The sequence below is a fragment of the Crocuta crocuta genome, unplaced genomic scaffold (assembly GCF_008692635.1).
Source record: "Crocuta crocuta isolate KB4526 unplaced genomic scaffold, BGI_CrCroc_1.0 scaffold525, whole genome shotgun sequence".
Taxonomy (NCBI): domain Eukaryota; kingdom Metazoa; phylum Chordata; class Mammalia; order Carnivora; family Hyaenidae; genus Crocuta; species Crocuta crocuta.
The window spans coordinates 310,941-330,845 of record NW_027527986.1 but is presented as its reverse complement, the minus strand read 5'-3'; the positions used below and the strand labels follow the sequence as shown (position 1 = coordinate 330,845).

General features: G+C 37.4%; 1 protein-coding gene across 1 annotated transcript in view; it reads left to right on the top strand.

Moving 5' to 3' along the window:
• Nucleotides 1-19,905, top strand: part of MLIP (muscular LMNA interacting protein) — a 249,078-nt gene that overhangs the window by 109,552 nt on the left and 119,621 nt on the right. Inside the window, exon 3 of the mRNA XM_077752881.1 lies at nt 1,171-1,563. Within this exon, the coding sequence (XP_077609007.1) occupies nt 1,171-1,563 (393 nt within the window). The remainder of the gene's footprint in view (nt 1-1,170; nt 1,564-19,905) is intronic.

Here is a 19,905-nt window from a genome sequence, read left to right as displayed (position 1 = left end):
TTGACTTCTTTTTTAATACATATGACATGTATGCATATAATAGCACATGTTAAATTTACCACCACAGTTAAAATTTAGTTTATTTTAGTTTATTTAGTGTCTTTTTAAATTTTTTTTTAATTCTTCAGTAATTTTAGACCTAGAACATTTAGAAATGTTGCAAAGAAAAGCATAGTAACCACAGCATGGTTATCAAAGCCAAGAAAATAAACATTGGGTCTTTTAAATACAATCATAGTGTATACTGCAGCTATCATTTTAGAAAAAGATGTTTGATAGCTTGATAAAGTTATCTTACTCTGGTCTTGTAATCCCTGTATGTACTCATAAAAAAATGGGTGGAAGAAGATTAGAATTACAAAATAAAATAGCAGTGAAAAATACTTCATACCAAAAATACTTTTTTTTCTAGTGTCTTATTCTTAAGTTCCTCCCAATTAGTTTAGATTGTTTTGTTTGAATACCTACACATTTGTTCCATTTTTTTTCCTCTCAGACTTTCGGAAAGATTTGTACTATTTTAGAAACTTTAAATTGGGCTTCCTTTCTCTCCTGGCTTATACAGGTTTTCCCTGACCATTAACTAAACCCTTGACCAACCCCTGTTTGTTTCATGAATGTCTTCATGGGAAACATTGCTGTCACTGTCTCCTTTTAAGAAATTATGTCATGATTTATTTTAAAGCAGGCTTACCTGATATTTATTCTGAGCCTGAAGTTCTTTGGACGTGGACTAGGACAGAGAAGTGGCCTAGTAAAAGTAAATCATTAACTTCAGGGGTACCTGGGTGGCTTGGTTGATAAAGCATCTGACTTCAGCTCAGGTCATGATCTCATGGTTTGTGGTTTGAGCCCAGCATCGGGATCTGTGCTGACAGCTTGGAGCCTCCTTCAGATTTGGTGTCTACCTCTCTGCCCCTCCCCAGCTTGTGCTCCCTCTCTCTCTCTTTCTCTCTTTAAAAAATAAAAACAAACATTAAATTTTTTTTGAAAAAAAGCAAACCATTAACTTTAATCCAATCTCTCCTAAGTCAACCTGGTTTTTAAATATATTTTTAAAAATTCTTATCTTTGGAAATCATAAGTAGGTTAAACTTTAAGAGTACATGCAAAAAAAGAAGCCAGTGTCAAACCAATGTCAATGCTTTTATGTCTCTACATTAATTACAGCCTGATTCCAATGAGTACTTGACCTTGAATGCTGGGAGCCAACGGGAGAGATACCAAGGAACGTTGATTTATCCTTCAGAGACCAGTGAAAATATTTCACAAGGAAGGGGATTCAAAGCAAAGGAACTTCAAGGAATGCAGCAAAGTGACCTTTTTAAAGCTGAATATGTCTTTGTTGTGGACTCGGAAGGGGAAGATGAAGCTACCAGCGGAAAAGGTGAACAAGGCCCCCCTGGAGGGATGGGCACCACAGCTTCTCGGCCCAAGTCTTTAGCAATTTCCTCCACTCTGGCCTCTGATGTGGTGCGTCCCAAAACACGAGGGACCGACCTCCAGGCCCCATCACATCTGGAAATGTCTCATGGGATTGCTCCTCCGCAAAAGCATGGGCAGGTAAGTTTTTCTTCTTCTCATATGAAAAAAAGAAAATGTTTACATATTCTTTATCCTAAGCTGTCCACAAAGGCCTTCCTGTTTGAAGCAAACAAAACTCTCAAAGAAAAAATGATACTTAAAAAACCCAAATCTCAAGATCATAAATCATCAGAGTAAATATAGATAATTAATTCATAAGACAAAAAAGATTATATAATTGTACTGTGAGTTGGCTGAAGAGAAAATGTAAAATATTCAGCTGGAGTGGATCTGGGGGGATGTTATCTCTTACTTTTGAACAATTCTTGGAAGAGGCTGATCCTGGGACTTTCTGAGGAGAGAGTGCTGGGTTAGCTGGTTGCATCAAGCAACACACTTAAGATAGAAAAAGATCCTGTGGGAAGACATCAATTGGATATTAGAGGTAGACATATTACTTTTAAACTACTGAAAGAATAGTGAAAGGATAGGCAAGGAAATAAGAGTGTGTAAGAAAAAAGAATCTCATCTGTGTCTCTTATGGAGAGAGCCTATTGTAGTTCTGGAAGCCACCAGGGCAGGGCTTGTCTCAGTGGCATAGGGAGAAGATTCAATGCTCAAACTTAGCAGCAAAATTGAAGAGTTCCTTTAAGGAGGAGAACCTATTTAAGACCCATTTCTGTGATGGCAGGAAAGAAAGGAGGTGGATAGGGAGGGATTTTAAAGGGAAAAAATATGAAGAAATTGCCATTGGCTGGCTAATTGTTGTAATGAAATTATAAAATGATTTTGACAAGCCCTAGGTGAATGTCAGGAATGCAGAGGCTGGCTTTGGGAGTGGATAGTGGATGCAAAATTCTCCTTGATAAAGCAGGAGTCAGTATCATGATATCCTGTTCAGGATCTGTTAGGGCACTTACAAGCATCTCAAAGCAGTTGGGAGAACATTTTTATTGGTGAGTTGGCCCTTTGGTGCTGCTAGGTCCTACGCATAATTGTAAAGTAGGCATCTTATTTTGGGTGCCACCCTATCTTCATTTCTGCAGCGTTCACTGACTTCCTAAAGCTGAATTTTATGTCAGTTTTATGTATCCAGTATCCTTAGGCTACTTTTTCCTGGTAGAAGACTCTCACTAGGGTGCCCCCATCTTGGTATACTGGACTAAAATATTTATTTCCTATCAAAATTTATTCTCAGAGTTATTGGAAATATTCTAATTATATAATTAAGCATATTCTCAGTAAGCAGTGATAGGCTTAAATATTTCTTTTGTTTGNTTTTTTAATCCATTCTGCTACCCTATGTCTTTTAATTGGAGCATTCATAGGCTTAAATATTTCTTTCTTGCATCAGGAAAGATGATGGAATAACCAAGTTGTAGACTTGAGGGTTCCCGTAGTCAGGGGAGGGTAATTTGATGTGGCTCCTGTGAAGAAGAACATGAAAGCATGATGATAAAAAAATATAAGAAAACAATGAAAATATTCTTAATGAAACAATTTTTGGATTTTTGATTCATTCTTTCCCATAGTTTTTAGATTTATTCCCCTGAGTTGCTTATTTAAGTTGTTTTTGTGTAACTAAATATATAGATGTCAAACTATAGACTGAATACACACTTTGGGATCTTTTTTCCAAAATAGATTATTTTGAAGTAGGTTATAGTTCATGTTATCAAAGCTCCTAATGAAAAGGCAAAGTTCAACCTAATTCACTAGTACTGGCTGAAAATTATGGTTACCACTAATGGAAGAATAGTAGACCTTGACATGTTTGAGAATGGCCATTGTTCCTGTTTCCATTTCCTGTAATAATCCATTTGAGTGATGAATAGTAGGACATCACCAAATAAAAATAAGATGATATAAGGTAACCGTTACCCACAAGTGTTTACCACATAGAAATCCTCCGAGCACCAAAGAAGGCACTCAGAATTTTAACGTAGTCAGTCATAGAAGCAAAAACTCTAACGAATATCCCTGATTGGATTACTTCATGCCAGCAATGTCAATTTTTAATCAGAAAAAAGTCATTTTGTGACTTTTATGTCATTTTTTAAATGACCATAAATTGGTCATTTAAGTGAATTTCTGGTCTACCTGGTAAAAATGAATCCATGTATAGAACTGTCTCTGTCTTCAAATTACCACTATTTGCAACAATTTATTAAGCTACCCTAAAAAATGCCTTCAGTTCCCAGTCTGGCTTTTTAACCTTTCCATAAACTAGCCTAGATGTCATTTTCTGTTCACATCTTGTACTTCTCTTCCTCAACTCTTCTGAACTATCATGAAAGTACACACTTCATAGTGTGTACTTTCCATCCCTGATCCCTCCATTCCTCTTTGTAAATCTTCTTTCTTCCACAGACCCATCTCCATTTTGGCCTAGATTACTTAACACTCTAAGCTCAGCTCAAGGAGTACCTCTTCCATTTTCCATAAAATCTCTTAGCCTTTTTAGAAAATCTTCTTTTCACTCTGTTGTAATGACAAATTATCTTCCTCAAGAGACAGAGAACAACTTAAGACAAGGTCTATCTCATTTATTTCTGTGTTTCCAGCATTTAGTACAGTGTCTTTCATATAGGTGAGGTTCAGTAAGGTGTGTAAAAGGAGTAAATACTTAAGTATTCACATCTTTGAAGTCCTTGAACAGATACTGACTCCTTCATGAAGTCAGCTTTTCTTCTCTGAGTCAAAATAAAGTCTCCCTCAATATGATTCTGATAGCTTTTTTTGTACATCCTTTTTTGAGCAATTACCCTGTTTTGGCGTGTGTTATAACTATTTAGGTGCATACCTTATCTCCCCTTGCAGATTGTAAAGTCTTTAGATGTACAAAGTCCATGTTAAATCCATTTTTATTAAACATTTTGTTCCCTACAGTGATTACTATATTCTTATGAATATAGTCAATATAAACATTGGGTTGAATATATTTATGTCCCAAATACTTTCACTGAAGTGGCATGTTTAAATAAAAGCACATTGTGGTAAAAAATCACTAGACAATAAAAAAGTTTAAAGTGTAGGTCAAAAGTAAAAATGTTATATAAAATAAGCAATTGAATTAAAATCCTCTCAAAATTCAGAAAGAAAAAGAAATATTTTAGAGTGTTGACATCTTGAATGTTGATGTAAAAGTCTAAGAATCGTCTTACCTAGGGATAGTATTAAGAGTTAACAGGGGCACCTGAGTGGCTCAGTCGGTTGGGCATCCAACTTCAGCTCAGGTTATGATCTCGCGGTTCATGAGTTCAAGCCCTGCATTGGGCTCCGTGCTGGCAGCTCAGAGCCGGGAGCCTGCTTCAGATTCTGTGTGTCCCTCTCTGCCACTCTCTAGCTCATGCTCTGTCTCTCTCTCCCCCTCAAAATAAATAAACATAAAACATTAAAAAAATTAACAGAGAGGTGAATATACACATAGCAAACAGAGTGGTTTGGCTGAAAGATGTATGATAAAGCCTGTAGCTGAGGCAGACAGTGGGAATAAAAAGAACTTACAGGGTAGAAGTTCACTGACTTTTTTTTTCATTGATATATACGGGAATAAAAAAGGATGAATGAAATTTGTAACCAGGGAAATTGGATAAATGTTGATATCATTGGTTGAAGGAAAAATAATAGGTCTTGGGAATGGATAGGAAGAGACAAGACATCTGATGTGGAGTTTGCAATGCCTTGGTTTCATGGCATGATATTCTCTAGGAAGCAACTGGAAGCATGAATCTGGAACACGGAAGAGGGATGGGAGATGAGATATTTGCCACATAAATTGATGAAAGTGGAGGTATTTACTCACGGAAAGAATGTAAAACAAAAAGACAAGATACAAGCCAGGAAAGGGGCACCCGGGTGACTCAGTCCTTTGACCTTCTAACTCTTGATTTCAGCTCAAGTCATGATCCCAGGGTTGTAGGACTGAGATCTGTGTTGGGCTTCTCCCTGAGCCTGGAGCCTGCTTAATATTCTCTCTCTCTCTCTCTCTCTCTCTCTCCCTCCCCCTCTCTCTCCCTCCCCCCATTTCCCTGCCCCTCTCTCCCACTTGTGTGCTCTCTAACAAACAAACAAGATACAAACCAGGCAAAATATGAAAGGCCTATGAAAGACTAGAAGCCAATGACAGAGACTGAGAGGGGACAAGAAAATTGCAGAAAGGGGTTTCATGTAATGAAAGCTGGAGGGACGTTCATCAAAAAGAATAGCCTATAAACAGGGTCAAATAAGTAAAATGATATAAAATATTATAAATAATACATGAGGAAAAATAAAATACAAAACAAAATCAAATAAAGTAAGGCTTTCAAAGCCGATTAAATCTGGGAATTAGAAGGTCATTTGGTGACCTTAAGGAGAGCAGTGTGAGTGGGGTGTTAGGGACAGAAACAAAGCTAAGAAATGAATAGGTGGTACGGAAAGGAGGCCTTGCACTGAGAGATGGTATGGGAAAGCAGGAACAACAGAGGTAACATACTGGCCATGCTCCTCTAGGTATTTACTTGAAATCTTAAACCTTAGTTTCCTCATTTGTAAAATGGAGTAATGATATCAGCCTTCCTTGTGAAGATTAAATGAGATAATATATGTAATGTGCCTAGAACAGTGCCTGGTCCATGGTAGGTTCTCAACAGGTGATATTCTATATTAAAAAGGTTGAGAGGGGCCCCTTGGTGGTTCCATTGGTTAACTGTTCAACTTTGGCTCAGGTCATGATCTAGCAGGCAGATTCATGAGTTTGAGCCCCACGTTGGGCTCTCTGCTGTAAGCGCAGGGCCTACTTCTAATCCCCCCTTTCTCTGCTCCTCCCCTACTTGCACTCTCTCTCTCTGTCTCTCTCAAAAGAAATGGAAAATAAAGAAATTTGAGATGGCAGTGTGTTTTGGGATTCAGGATACAGAACTAGTAAGGAGGCAGAGGTTTTATATTGGTTCAACTGTAGTTTTGGTGTAAGAACAGAGGAGAAGACATGAAAATTGAGGCCTGAAAATCTGGCAGGGGTTAAATAAAGGTTGCTCTTACATAAAAGTCTGTGAAATTAGGACACTGGCATACGTATTTATTAAGTACCTAGATTCTATGGATCTATGGAAAAGAGATTACAACAAACTATTTGGATAGGGCATTAGACATAGAAACTTTCCTTATGCCCCCAGGCTTTAATCTGCTCTCTCTTGTCAGAATCCCTGAGATCCCCCTGTGGTAGCAGGTTGTTTCCTCTGGGTAAGATCAACTGTGCCATTAGCCTAAGGGGGAGAGGAACTACATTAATGGAAAATCAAGTTGCTTTGATGTTTCCATCAGAAAGTTGATGGAGCCTGTTAATAGGAGTGTCTCCTGGCTTGTTGATGTCAGAAGTCAATTTTTTTTCTTATTAGCGAGGTAGAGACTGAACTGGATGTCAGAGTCTATCTTATCCCCTTCCTCTGCTCATCTTCACTACCCAGAGTCGAGAGCAGAACAAGAGGGGAGAGTCGCTAAGGGAGGTGAGGAGGCTTTCTTCAAGGAGACTGGGGGTCCTAGCATTCTTTGTTCTGTTCCTAAATCCCCTAAACACTTTGTTTCTTCATTCCTGCATGAAGGTAATTTGTCAGGCACAGGAGAGTAAGGGAATTAACTGTAAAAGACGGTGCCTGCCTTCAGGGGACTTGAAAAAGATGCGCCTAAAAATAAAGACAATGGAAAGGAACACATTCTAGGAACAAGGGGAGGTTTGGGAGGAGGACGCTGAGGTCAGCCTGGACCATCAGGAAGGTTCACACTGTAGGAGCCGAATGTGAATGATGAATACAAGTTTTCTTGGCAGATGACTAGAGCCTGGGCAGTTCAGACAATGGGAACAGGGAAGTACTAACCTATAAGGAGTGGGTTAGGAGAAGATAAGGGCTATGAAAAACACTCATCAGAAGATAGGAATTAAAGTAGGAGACAGTGATGAAATAGAGGCCACAGATAAAACAGCTTTAAAAAGGAGGGAGAGGTGGGAAGTCAGATTCTATAGAGAAATCAGAAATGATAAGGCATTTCTTTTGCCCTAGTGTCTCTTGGGCATAGGAAAATATAAATCACTGTAGACATTGGTGATAACAGTTTCTGTGGAAGAGTAGGGGGTAAAAGCTGGGTAGAGGTCATTGGGAAGTGTATTAGTTTTCTAATGCTGCATAGCAGATGACCATAAATTTATTGGCTTTAATAAAACACCTATTTATTTTCTCAAGGTTTCCGTAGAGCAGGTTTGTGCACATGTGAATTGGTTCCTTGCTCAGGGCCTCCTGAGTTTGAAGTTAAGGTGTCAGGTGCACCCTCATCTGGAGGCCCTACAAGGGAAGGATCTGCTCCTAAACTCCCTCTTGTTATTGGTAGAATTTGTTTCCTAGAGGCTGTAGAATTCATGGCAGTTTGCTTCTTAAAGCTGGCAGTAGAAAAAGCAAATCTCTGATACTGTAATCTCTAAACTTTTGACCCTCTTTTAAGGAGGTCATTTGGGACCCATCTGTTAAGTGTTAAGCATCTGACTTTGGTTTCAGCTCAGGTCATGATTTTATGGTGTCCTGAGTTCGAGCCCCACCATCAGATTTCATCCTGACAGTGCCGAGCCTGGTCGGGATTCTCTGTCTCCCTCTCTGTTTCTACCCCCTCCCACTCGCGCTGCCTCTGTCTCTCTCAAAGTAAATAAATAAACAAAAAATTAAAGAGCTCACTTAATGAGGTCTTGCTTACACAGGACATTCTGCTGATTAATTGAAGTCATCTGACCAGGGACTTTAATTACATCTGCAAAATGCCTTCACCTTTGCCAGGTTCTATTAGAAGCAAGTCATGGATTCTGCTCCTTCAAAGAAAAGAGGAGGGGATTAGAAAAGGGTGGAGTTCTTTAGGAAGTCTCTTTAAGGTGCATTGGGTGAAGTAAGGAAATCAATACAGTGATTATATGGTACAGCTGTCAGAAGAAAACAATATGGGTCTGAAATGAAGGGATACACAGGATCCGCAAAAATCTTGGTACATGTGTGTGCACACGTGTTTATCAGTTAGCATTTGCTGCATAACAAACCAAGCCAAAATGTAGTGTTTTCCAACAGCAAGTATTTATTTGGCTCAAATATCTGCAGGTCAACAACCTGGCTGTGTTCAGGTGGGTGGTTCTGTATATCTGTGGGAGGGTCAGCTTATCTTCGTTGTGGTTCACCTGTCTGCAATTGGCTGCGAGGTCAGCTGGTAGCTGGTTAGCTGAGATGTGGTCTTGTATCCTCTGGTAGATCAGCCAGTGTGTGTTCACATCATGGTGATGTTCTGTTCTCAGCAAGCCAGTAAGCTCCAAGGCACTTGTGCCTTTCAAACCATTGCTTCTTTGTAGGATAACCATTGCCCGTATTTGCTAATGTCCCACTGGCCAAAGCGAGTCGTAAGGCCAGTTGAGATGGACGAGGGAGAGAAGGACTTTGCCTTTTTTATGAAAAGAATAGAGAATCTGGGGCATTTTTATAATCTCCCACATAATATTTATTACTATGTTTTTAAAGTTTGGAGGCATTCTACTTTGTATTTATGAGACAAATGAGACAGCTAATAAAAAGAAAAAGGATGGCTACGTAGCACATGGGGCATAACTGATGAAATAAGATTCCTAAGAAGTCAAGAGCTGCTGTGATTCAGAGTACATAGGGAAAATTTACCTTTTAAAAAATGAAAAGTCAACATTTTCCCTTAGAAGGAAGGAAAAAGAATAAGAATAGATATAGAAAACAATATATTTTCCTGTTAATCTCAGTGTTCTTGGAGAAAGTGAATCTAGGTCATCTATTGAGTACAACAAGGTGAGTGGTGAGAACAGGGTTTATGTAGAGTGTTAACTTTTGGAACACCTGTTGTTTAGGGCAGGATGGGAAGCTGAGAACAAAACAAAAGAAAAAAAAAACCAAACAAGAAAAGACTGAGAGGTACAGAGCCCAGCTGAGACCTTAACTTTATGATACCAGTCTCCACGTGCCTTCTAGTTCCTATGAGAGAAAGAGGTCCCACCTCTGCACAAGTGCAGGCAATTCAGCTCCACTCTTAGCTGGTGCCTGTGTAAGGAACACGTTCCTACAAGTGCAGTGGCCCTGCCAATCAAAAGGGTTGTGTTATTTTTTATTTCTTTTTATCTTCATTCTTTTTTTTTTTAATTCCAGGATAATTAATATGCAGTGTTATATTAGTTTTGGGTGAGCAGTGTAGTGGTCCTACAATTTTACACATTACTCAGAGCTCATATGTACTCTTAATCTCCTTCATCTATTTCACCCATCCCCCAGTCCCCCACCCCCACTTTTTCCCCCTCTGGTAACCATTAATTTGTTCTCTACAGTTCAGAGTCTTTTTTCTAATTATGTCTTTTTTTCTTTGTTGTTTTGTTTCTTGAAACATATGAGTGAAACCATATGACTGACTTATTTCACTTAGTATTATACCCTCTGGATCCGTCCATGTTGTTGCAAATGGCAAGATTTCATTCTTTTTTGTGGCTGAGTAATATTCCATTCTGTGTGTGTGTGTGTGTGTGTGTGTGTGTGAGAGAGAGAGAGAGAGAGAGAGAATACACACACATACCCCCTCTTCTCTATCCATTCATTTATCAGTGAACATTTGGGCTGCTTCTCTAATTTGGTTATTATAAATAGTGCTGCAATAAATATAGGTGTGCATTTATCTTTTCCATTTAGTGTTTTAATTTTCTCTGGGTAAATAACCAGCAGTATTATTACTGGATCATATAGTAATTTTATTTGTAAGGTTTTGAGGAACTTTCATACTGTTTTCCACAGTGGCTGCACCAGTTTGCATCTCTACCAACAGTGCATGAGAGTTCCTTTTTCTCCAATCCTCGCCAACACTTCTTTTTTCTTGTGTTTTTGGTTTTAGCCATTCTATTAGGTATGAGGTGATATGTTATAGTGATTTTGATTTGAATTTCCATGATGATGATTGATGTTGAGCATTTTTTCATACATCTGGATACATTGGAGCAATGTCCGTGCATGTCTTCTGCCCATTTTTAATTGGATTATTTGGGGGTTTTTTGTTTGTTTTTTGTTTTTGTTTTCTTCTTTTCTCTTTTTTTTGGTGTTGGGTTGTGTAAGTTCTTTACGTATTTTTGATAATAAACTTCTATCAGATATATCATTTGCAATTATATTCTCCCATTCCATAGGCTTTCTGTTAGTTTTGTTGATTATTTCTCTTGCTGTGCAGAGCTTTTTGTTTTTATGAAGTCCCAATTGTTCATTTTTGCTTTTATTTCCCTTGCCTCAAGAGATAAATATAGAAAAATGTTGCTATGGCCAATGCCAGAGTAATGACTACTTGTGCACTCTTCTAGAATTTTTATGGTTTGGGGTCATTAACTCATTTTAAGTTAATTTTTGTGTAGGTGTGAGAAAGTGTCCAGTTTCATTCTTTTGCATGTAGCTGTCCTGTTTTGCAAACACCATTTCCTGAAGAGACTGTCTTTTTCTCACTTCACATTCTTGCCTCTTTTGTCGAAGATCTATTGACCATGTAATAGTGGGTTTATTTCTGGGCTCTCTATTCTGTTCTATTAAATTTATGTGTCTATTTTTGTGCTAGTGCCACAGTTTTGATTACTACTGCTTTGTAGTATATCTTGATATCTGAGATTGTGATACTTCTGGTTTTTTCTTCATTTTTAATATTGCTTTGGCTATTCAGGGTCTTTTGTGGTTCCATACAAATTTTAAGATTATTTGCTCTAGTTTTGTAAAACATGCTATTGGTATTTTGTTAGGGATTGCATTAAATCTGTAGATTGTTTTGGATATTGCAGACATTTTAACAATATTTGTTCTCCCAACCCATGAGCGTGGAATGTCTTTCCATTTCTTTGCGTCATCTCACTTTCTTTTATCACTGTTTGATAGTTTTCAGAGTACAGGTTTTTCACCTCCTTGGTTAAGTTTATTCCTTGGTATTTTATTATTTTACTTTTCTTTTCTTTTTAAAAATTTTTTAATGTTTATTTATTTTTGAGAGACAGAGCACACACGCGCGAGCAGGGGAGGGGCAGAGAGAGACGGAGACACAGAATCTGAAGCAGACTCCAGGCTCTGAGCTGTCAGCACAGAGCCCAACACAGGGTTTGAACTCACGAACTGCAAGATCATGACCTGAGATGAAGTTGGATGCTTAACTGACTGAGCCTCCCAGGCACCGCTAGGATATTCTATATAGAGTATTATGTCATCTGTAAATAGTAAAGATTTTACTTCTTCCTTACCAGTTTGGATGCCTTTTTATTTTTTTTATTGTTGTCTGATTGCTGTGGCCAGGACTTACAGTACTGTGTTGAATAAAAGTGGTATGAGTGAACATCCTTGTCTTACTCTTGACTTTAGGGAAAAAGCTCTTAGATTTTCACTATTATGATATTGACAGTGGGCTTCTCATATATGGATTTTAGTATGCTGAGGTATGTTATCTCTAAGCAAATTTGTTGAGGATTTTTTATCATGAATAGATGGTATACTTTGTCAAATACTTTATCGGCATGTGTTAAAACGATCATATTATTGTTTTATCCTGTCTCTTGTTGATGTGATGTATCATATTCACTGTTATGCAAATTTTGAACCACCCTAGCATCCCAGGAATAAATCTCACTTGATTGTGGTGAATGATTTTTTAATGTATGGTTTGCTAATATTTTGTTGAAAATTTTTGAATCCATTTTCAACAGATATACTCTCATAGTTTTCTTTTTTTGATTTTGGTATCAGGGAAATGCTGGCCTCTGGATAAATTGGGAAGCTTTCTTTCCTATTATATTTTGGCTTATTTGAGAAAAACGGGTATTAACTCTTCTTTAAATACTTGGTTGAATTCACCCGTGAAGCTATCTGATCCTGGACTTGTGGTTGTCGGTAGTCTTTTAAATTCCCGATTTACTTTCATTGCTGGTAATTGGTCTGTTCAAATTTTCTACTTCTTCCTGATTTAGTTTTGGGAGTTTATATGTTTCTAAGAATTTTATTCATTTCTTATAGGTAGTACAATTTGTTGGCAAATAATGTTTTATTATATTCTCTTAAAATTGTATTTCTGTGCTGTTTATTATTTCTTCTTTTTCATTGATGACTTTATTGTTTTTTCTTGATGTGTCTGGTTAAAGGCTTATCAATTTTGTTAATCCTTTAAAAGAACTGCTCCAGATTTCATTGATTTGTGTATTTCATTCATTAGTTTTTATGTCATTTATTTCTGCTAATCTTTATTATCTCCTTCCTTCTACAGTTTTGGGGGTTTATTCTTATCTTTCTGGCTTTTTTAGTTATAAGGTTAGGTAGTTTGAGATTTTTATTGCTTCTTGAGGTCAGCTTGTATTGCTATAAACTCCCCTCTTATAATAACTTTTGCTGGGGTGCCTGGGTGGCTCAATAGTTAAGTGTCTGACTCTTGATTTTGACTTAGGTCATGATCTCATGGTTTATGAGATTGAGATTGAAAGCCCTGCATTGGGCTCCGTGCTGACAGTTTTTATATTGTCTCTCTTCCCTTCTCTCTGTACCACCTCTGTTTGCGTTCTCTCTCTCACAAAATAAATGAATAAATTTTTTTGAAAAAGAACAGCTTTTGCTGTAGCCCACAGATTTTGAACTCCATTTCATTTTCATTTGTTTCAATGTATTTTTGTATTTTCTCTTTGATTTCTTGGTTGATACATCCATTGTTTAGTAGCATGTTATTTAACCACAATGTATTTGTATTCTTTCCAGATTTTTCTCTTTTCATAACATTGTGGTCACAAAAGATGCATGATATGACTATGACCTTTTTGTATTTGTGGGGACTCATTTTATGGCTCCTAGTGCGTTATTCTGGAGAATATTCCATGGGCACCTGGAAGCAATGCATTTTGCTATCTTAGGATGGAGTGCTCTGAATTTACCTGTTAGATCCATGTGGCCCAATATACCATTTAAAGCCACGGTTTCCTTGTTGATTTTCTGTTTGGATAATCTGTCCATTGATGCAAGTGGGATGTTAAAGTCCCCTACTATTATTGTGTTACTACTGATTACTTCTTTTATGTTTGTATTAGCTGCTTTATATATTTGGGTGCTTCATGTTGGGTGCATATTTACCATTGCTATATATTCTTGTTTGTTCCTTTTATGATTATACAGTGTCCTTCCTTGTCTCTTGTTAACAGTGTTTGTTTTAATGTTTATTTTGTTTAAGTATTGCTACTCCAGCTTTCTTCACTTCCATTTACATGATAAACGCTTTTCCATCCCTTCACTTGCATTCTGCGTGTGTCTTTAGGAATAAGATGAGTCTCCTGTAGGAAGCATATTGATCGACTTTGCTTTTTTTAATCCATTCCATTACCCTATGTCTTTTGATTGGAGTGTTTAGTCCATTTACATACAAAATAATTTTGATAGATATGTACTCATTGCCATTTGTTAGTTGTTTTATGGTTGTTTTTTGTAGTTCTTTTCTGCTTTCTTCCATTGCTTTCTTCTCATGGCTTGCTGGTTTTCTTTACTGATATACTTGGATTCCTTTCTCTTTATTTATTTATTTTTTGCATATGTATTATCAGTTTTTGAATTCTTTATACAATTAGAATTCCATAGAATATCTAATACATATAACAGTCTATATTAATATGATGGTGGCTTAAATTTGTCCCCATTGCAAAAGTGCTAAATTTCTTTTTTTTCTTTAATTTTTTTAAAATGTTTTTTTATTTATTTCTAGGAGAGAGAGAGAGAGAGAGAGAGAGAAGCGTGAGCAGGGGAGGGTCAGAGAGAGAGGGAGTCACAGACTCTGAAACAGGCTCCAGGCTCTGAGCTGGCAGTCAGCACAGAGCCCGACGTGGGGCTCGAACCCACGAACCGCGAGATCATGACCCAAGCGAAAGTCGGACGCTCAACCGACTAAGCCACCCAGGCGCCCTAAAAGTGCTAAATTTCTACTCTTCTCCCCTCCATGTTTTAGGTTTATGGTGTCATACTTCACATCCCTTTTTTGGTTAATCCCTTGACCGATTTTTATAGATATACTTAATTATACTGCTTTTGTGCTTCCAACTTTTCTTACTCCTACTTATATCTTTCCTTTCCATTCTAAGAATTCCCTTTATATTTCTTCTAAGGCTGATTTAGTTGTAATGAATTCCTTTAACTTTTGTTTGTTTGTCTGGGAAACCCTTTATTTCTCTATCTATTCTGAATGATAGCTTTGCTGGATAGAATATTTTTGGCTGTATGTTCTTTTTTTTCCTTTCAGCACTTGGAAAATATCATGCCACTCCTTTCTGGCTGCAAAGTTTCTGGTGAAAAAAATCCACTGATAGCTTTATAGGGTTTCCCTCATATATAACTGTTTTCTTTTCCTTTGTCACTTTTAAAATTCTTTATTACTACTTTTTGCTATTTTAATCACTGTGTGTCTTGGTGTAGACCTCCCTGAGTTAATTTTTGGGGCTGTCTTTATCTCATAGAACTGAATTTCTGCTTCCTTCCCCAGATCTTGGATGCTTTCAGCTGTTACTTCTTCAAGTTAAATTTCTTTCCTCTTTTCTTTCTCTTCTCCTTCTGGATGAATGTTATTATGCTTGATAATGTTACTGAGTTCCCTTGATCTATTTTCATTTACTATTATTATTAATTTTTGTCTCTCTTGTTCAGCTTGATTGCTTTCCATTACTCTCTCCTCCAGGAGATCTGGAGATGCTGATCTGTTCTTCTTGCTTCTTCTTGTCTATTATTTATTCCTCCCTCTGTACTTTCAATTATAGTTATTGAGTTCTTCATCTCTGGTGGGTTATTGTTTATATTTTCTGTCTTTTTGTGGAGGGTTTCAATGAAATCCTCCACTCTTTTCTCAAGTTCAGTGAAAATCTTTATGGCTATTACTTTAAATTCTTTATTAGGAGTATTACTTATCTCTGTTTTGTTTAGTTCTCTTGCTGTGATTTTGTCCTATTTTTTTCATTTGAGATATATTCACCTGTGTCCTCATTTTGTCTAACTCTCTGTTTCTCTGTATTAGGAAAGTTGGCTATAACTCTCCTGCTATTGAAAGTAGTGAGAAAAAGAGGTCCTGTGGTGCCCTACAGTACAATGTCCCTTGCTCACCAGAACTTAACACTTCAGAAGTGTCTCTTATATTTGTGGCATGTGCCCTATTGTTGTGGCTGAACCTTCAGCTCAGTCATTTTCAATGGGTCTCTTTGCCTGTAGTGAGCAGGATTAGGTCCCTGTATTGTTAGTGGGTCAGTCTGGGCTTGCCTTGGGCTTGAGTTGAGTAAGACAAAGCACTTGCCAGAGCTGCAGTGGTACTAAACAGCAGAGTGCTATTCCTGTGTTGTCCCCTGAGAAGCTTTTGTTGGTGGGCATTGCCTGCTCTTGGAGAAGATATCTGCCTCCAGCCCACTGTTGTGGCCATAGTTAAATGGTGTGTGTGATTTTCTTCCCCTCTCCCTGGGGCAGGAGGCATTTTGAAGTGGTGCTGGACCCTTTCAGCGCTGCTTTCACACTGCCATGCTTGTGACATGGCTTTGGATTGACTCCTGCCAAGGCGTGTTGGATGAGGTGGACCTGCAGAAGAGCAGGAGAGGGGAGGTGGCATGCTGTTAGTGAACTAGGCAGGTAGTGTTGGTGCTAAGCTGGCTCCCGCACATATCCCTGTTTGTAGACTGAGGTGGTAGGCTCTTTTGTTTTTGGAGGTGTCTCCTAAAGATACCTACCCGTCCAGCACATGTTCTGAGATTAGTAAGCACATCTCCTATATACCCCAGGAGTTTTTCTTTTTCTTTTCTTAAATTAAAAAAAAAATGCTTATTTTCAGAGAGAGCATGCAGGAGAAGGGGAGAGAGAGAGGGAGAGAGAGAATCCCAAGCAGGCTCTACACTGCCAGTACAGAACCTGACATGGGGCTCAATCTCACAAACCATGAGATCATGACCTGAGTCAAAATCGAGAGTTGGACACTGAACCAACTGAGTCACCTAGGCACCTCAACCCCAGGCATTTTTCAAACTGTTGCTTTTATGCTGTGTTTCAGCAGGGCTATTTGTTGTGCTGTCTCTTTAAGGGTGGAAACTCAGTTTCCTATTGCTTTTCTGCTCTCCCAGGGCTGAGCCTGCTGATCTTTAAACTCCAGGTGTTAAGCCCCTCTGATTGTAAAAACTTCTGAAGTTAGGCTTTCTGGTTTTCAAAGCCAGGTATTATGGGGATTTGTCTTGCCAGTGCAAGTTCTTTGGCCTGGGATACCTGCTGTGTGGTCTGCTCCTCTCCCGTCTCAACACTCATGGTGTCCCTTCCTCCTAAGGACAGTCCCCTGGGTCAGTTTGGCTCCCAACTGTGTCTCCACCCTCCCTACCCTCTTTCGTATGGCCTATTCTCTACATTTAGCTGTGGAGAGTCTGTTCTGCCAGTCGTTCAGTCTTTGTCTGGGTTATTTACACTTTTGTGGGTGTTATCTAGGTATATCCCTGGGACAGGGTAAGCCTAGGAGCTTCCTACCTCACCAGCTTCTTGGGACATCATCTGTTGTTGTTATTATTATAGCATCTTTAAGTAGGTTAGGTCTAGAAGCATATTGGCAGTTAGGAGGATTGATTTAAGAATGAACATTTGGCAAGTGGATTGGAAAAAGAACAAGGTAGCTAGAATGTTGATAGTACTGGCCAGAAGACTGAAATTGAACAAAGTATTTCTAAAACCTGAAATGAAAAATAGTAGGGGATGAGAGAGATGAGATGAGATAGCAAGAGAGGGGGTCTGTCATGAAGGAAAGGTTTTTAGTTCACATTCTTCATGGAGAGAGTATTGAGGACATCTTGAGAGTAGGTGTGCTTTGATTAGATTTTAAAGTCGCTCTAATGATAGGTTAAATGGGGTTCAACTAGAGGTAGAAATGTCAGAAATATTATTTAAATTGTTAAGGTTTGAAAGGCTGAGAATCTATCTGGTGATATTACAAGTGTTCATTAGTGAAATGACCCAAAAATAGGCATGTTTAGGAGGTCACACTGTTTTAATGTAATTTTTGCATATGAGGCTAAAAAGGAATCTAGAGTTTTACCTTGCATGCTGTACAGATTCAGGAGGAACAGCTCTACTATATTGATCAATTTCTTGTGCTGTCTTAATCTTGGGAACTATTCAGACAGATTAATCACTTCTGCTTTTATTCAGATGCTTTGGAATATAAGACTCATTAGAAAAAAATTGAATATATACAGGAATAGTTAATTTAGTTTGAATAAACTTGTTAACACAGCTCCACACAAGAGATTGGGTGTTAGAATAACTGGTGGCCTCTATTATATAGGATCCAAGAGTAGATTTAGGATTCAGATTGTCTACTTGATGAGAGCAGAACACTGCAAGCATCCTCTCTTACTGAGATTATTGTGAATGTATTCCAGAATTCAGGATAGTCTTTTTGGAGAAGAGAGTTTTAAGAATAACTTTGGAAGAAGTGTATGATAAGGGAACTCAAGGAATTAGAAGGCTGAAAATTGGAGAACATAGTTGAGGGTAGCTTTGGAAAGATGTTTAAAGCAAAGGAATCAACAAAGATCACATTAGAAATAAATGATGGGGAAGACAGACAATAGCCTTGAGGAGAAGGAATTAGAGCATCATTAACAAACCTAGAAAACAAAACAAGAGGTTATAATGGAAGAGGATGAAGGGATTGACATCAGCAGAGAAGTTTATTATCACTGGTAAAGGATGTATAGGGTGAGGTAAATAGAGGACCTATCCTGAGCTGACTGAGCATTTGACAGGTATACATTCTTTCTTTCTGCACAGAGTTATTCATGTCTTTACCCACTTCTTTTTCCCATTGAGAGCAATTTAGGAAAATGAATCTTTTTCATTAAAAAATAATTCTTCACTCCTTGAAATTTTATAAAAGTATGGTGCCATATTTTTAAATTAATATAAAGTAGGATAACATCTGATGTATTTGAAAATTGGAAACAACTACATTGCAAATACTTGTTAATATATCAAATAGGAAAATATAATAAAAATATATGTAGGTTAATATACACACAATAAACATTCTTAGACTTTTGATGATTTTCTTAGAAGTTCTTTAATAATCAACTATTCAAAAGTACAATGAAATCAAATTATTTATAATTGGTAAAATATGACAGTGTAGTACAATGTTTGGTAATTAGAAGCCATAGCCTTGAGAAGGTTGGAGGAAACGGGTTTTTCTTCTAAATGATACTTTCACAATTATAGCCTTTGATTTTAACACAATAATTTCATGGAAAATCTGGATGAATTAATGAATTTGTTGTATAAATTAAAGTTACCTGGAAATATAACTGAGAAGGCAATGGAATTTTGTGACTGTTTTTATTAACTTACAAAATTCTTTACCAAAAGTTATGGCATAACATACAAAGTCTTGAAATTTCTTCATTCTTTTTGTGAGAAGAGACCAATCATTGGAAATAATCACAGAAATTTCACTTACATCTAATCACATGAATCAGTTATATGAACATTGGCTAAGCAGAATTGTTTCTAAGTAATGCTGATGTGAGGGAATTGTTAAGCTTTCTTTCTCAATTTGATTGAATTCTGCTTGATTATCAATTATCCCTGATTTTCAGATATTGTGGGTAATGCCAGTGTATTCAAATATTAATTGTGTAACAAGAATTCTGTATTGTAAGTTACACATGAATTTACACATAAAAAGAAAGATCTATTTTGGATATGTTTACTTGAAACTTAGAAGTTTAGGGTGAGTTGTTTGCATTAATCAGTTTTAAATATTTTTAGAATTCAAAACTGTAGGAATGAAAAATCTTTGCAGTAGGTCTGATGGACACTTTCTTAATATATTACAAAACAAAATCAAGAAATATCTTTTACTGAATTTGTAAACCAGGCTTTTGCTACGTTTAATTGTTGGGTCATACATTTTCTTGCCATATAAGGCAAAATATATTATAGTATTATATATAGAATAATATAGTAGTGTAGTATAATTTAATAAATCATTTAATAAATAAACTAATATTCCCTAAATTCTCTTATGAGTTGGTAGAATCAAATCAGTAATTTTTCAGGGAGACCAGTGTTTAAAGATTTGGCTTTTGAATCATTTATAATTTCAGCATTTGTCTTAAAGTACTGGATGATCTTTAAAATAATACAAGAATACATACACCCAGTTATTTCACAGGCCCTCACTAGACTCTGGAAAATGATCATTCCTTCCTCCCTCCCTCCTTCTCTCCTTCTCTCTCTCTCTCCCTCTCTCTCTCTTTCTCTTCCCCTTCCCCTTCCCCTTCCCCTTCCCTTCCCTTCCCTTCCCTTCCCTTCCCTTCCCTTCCCT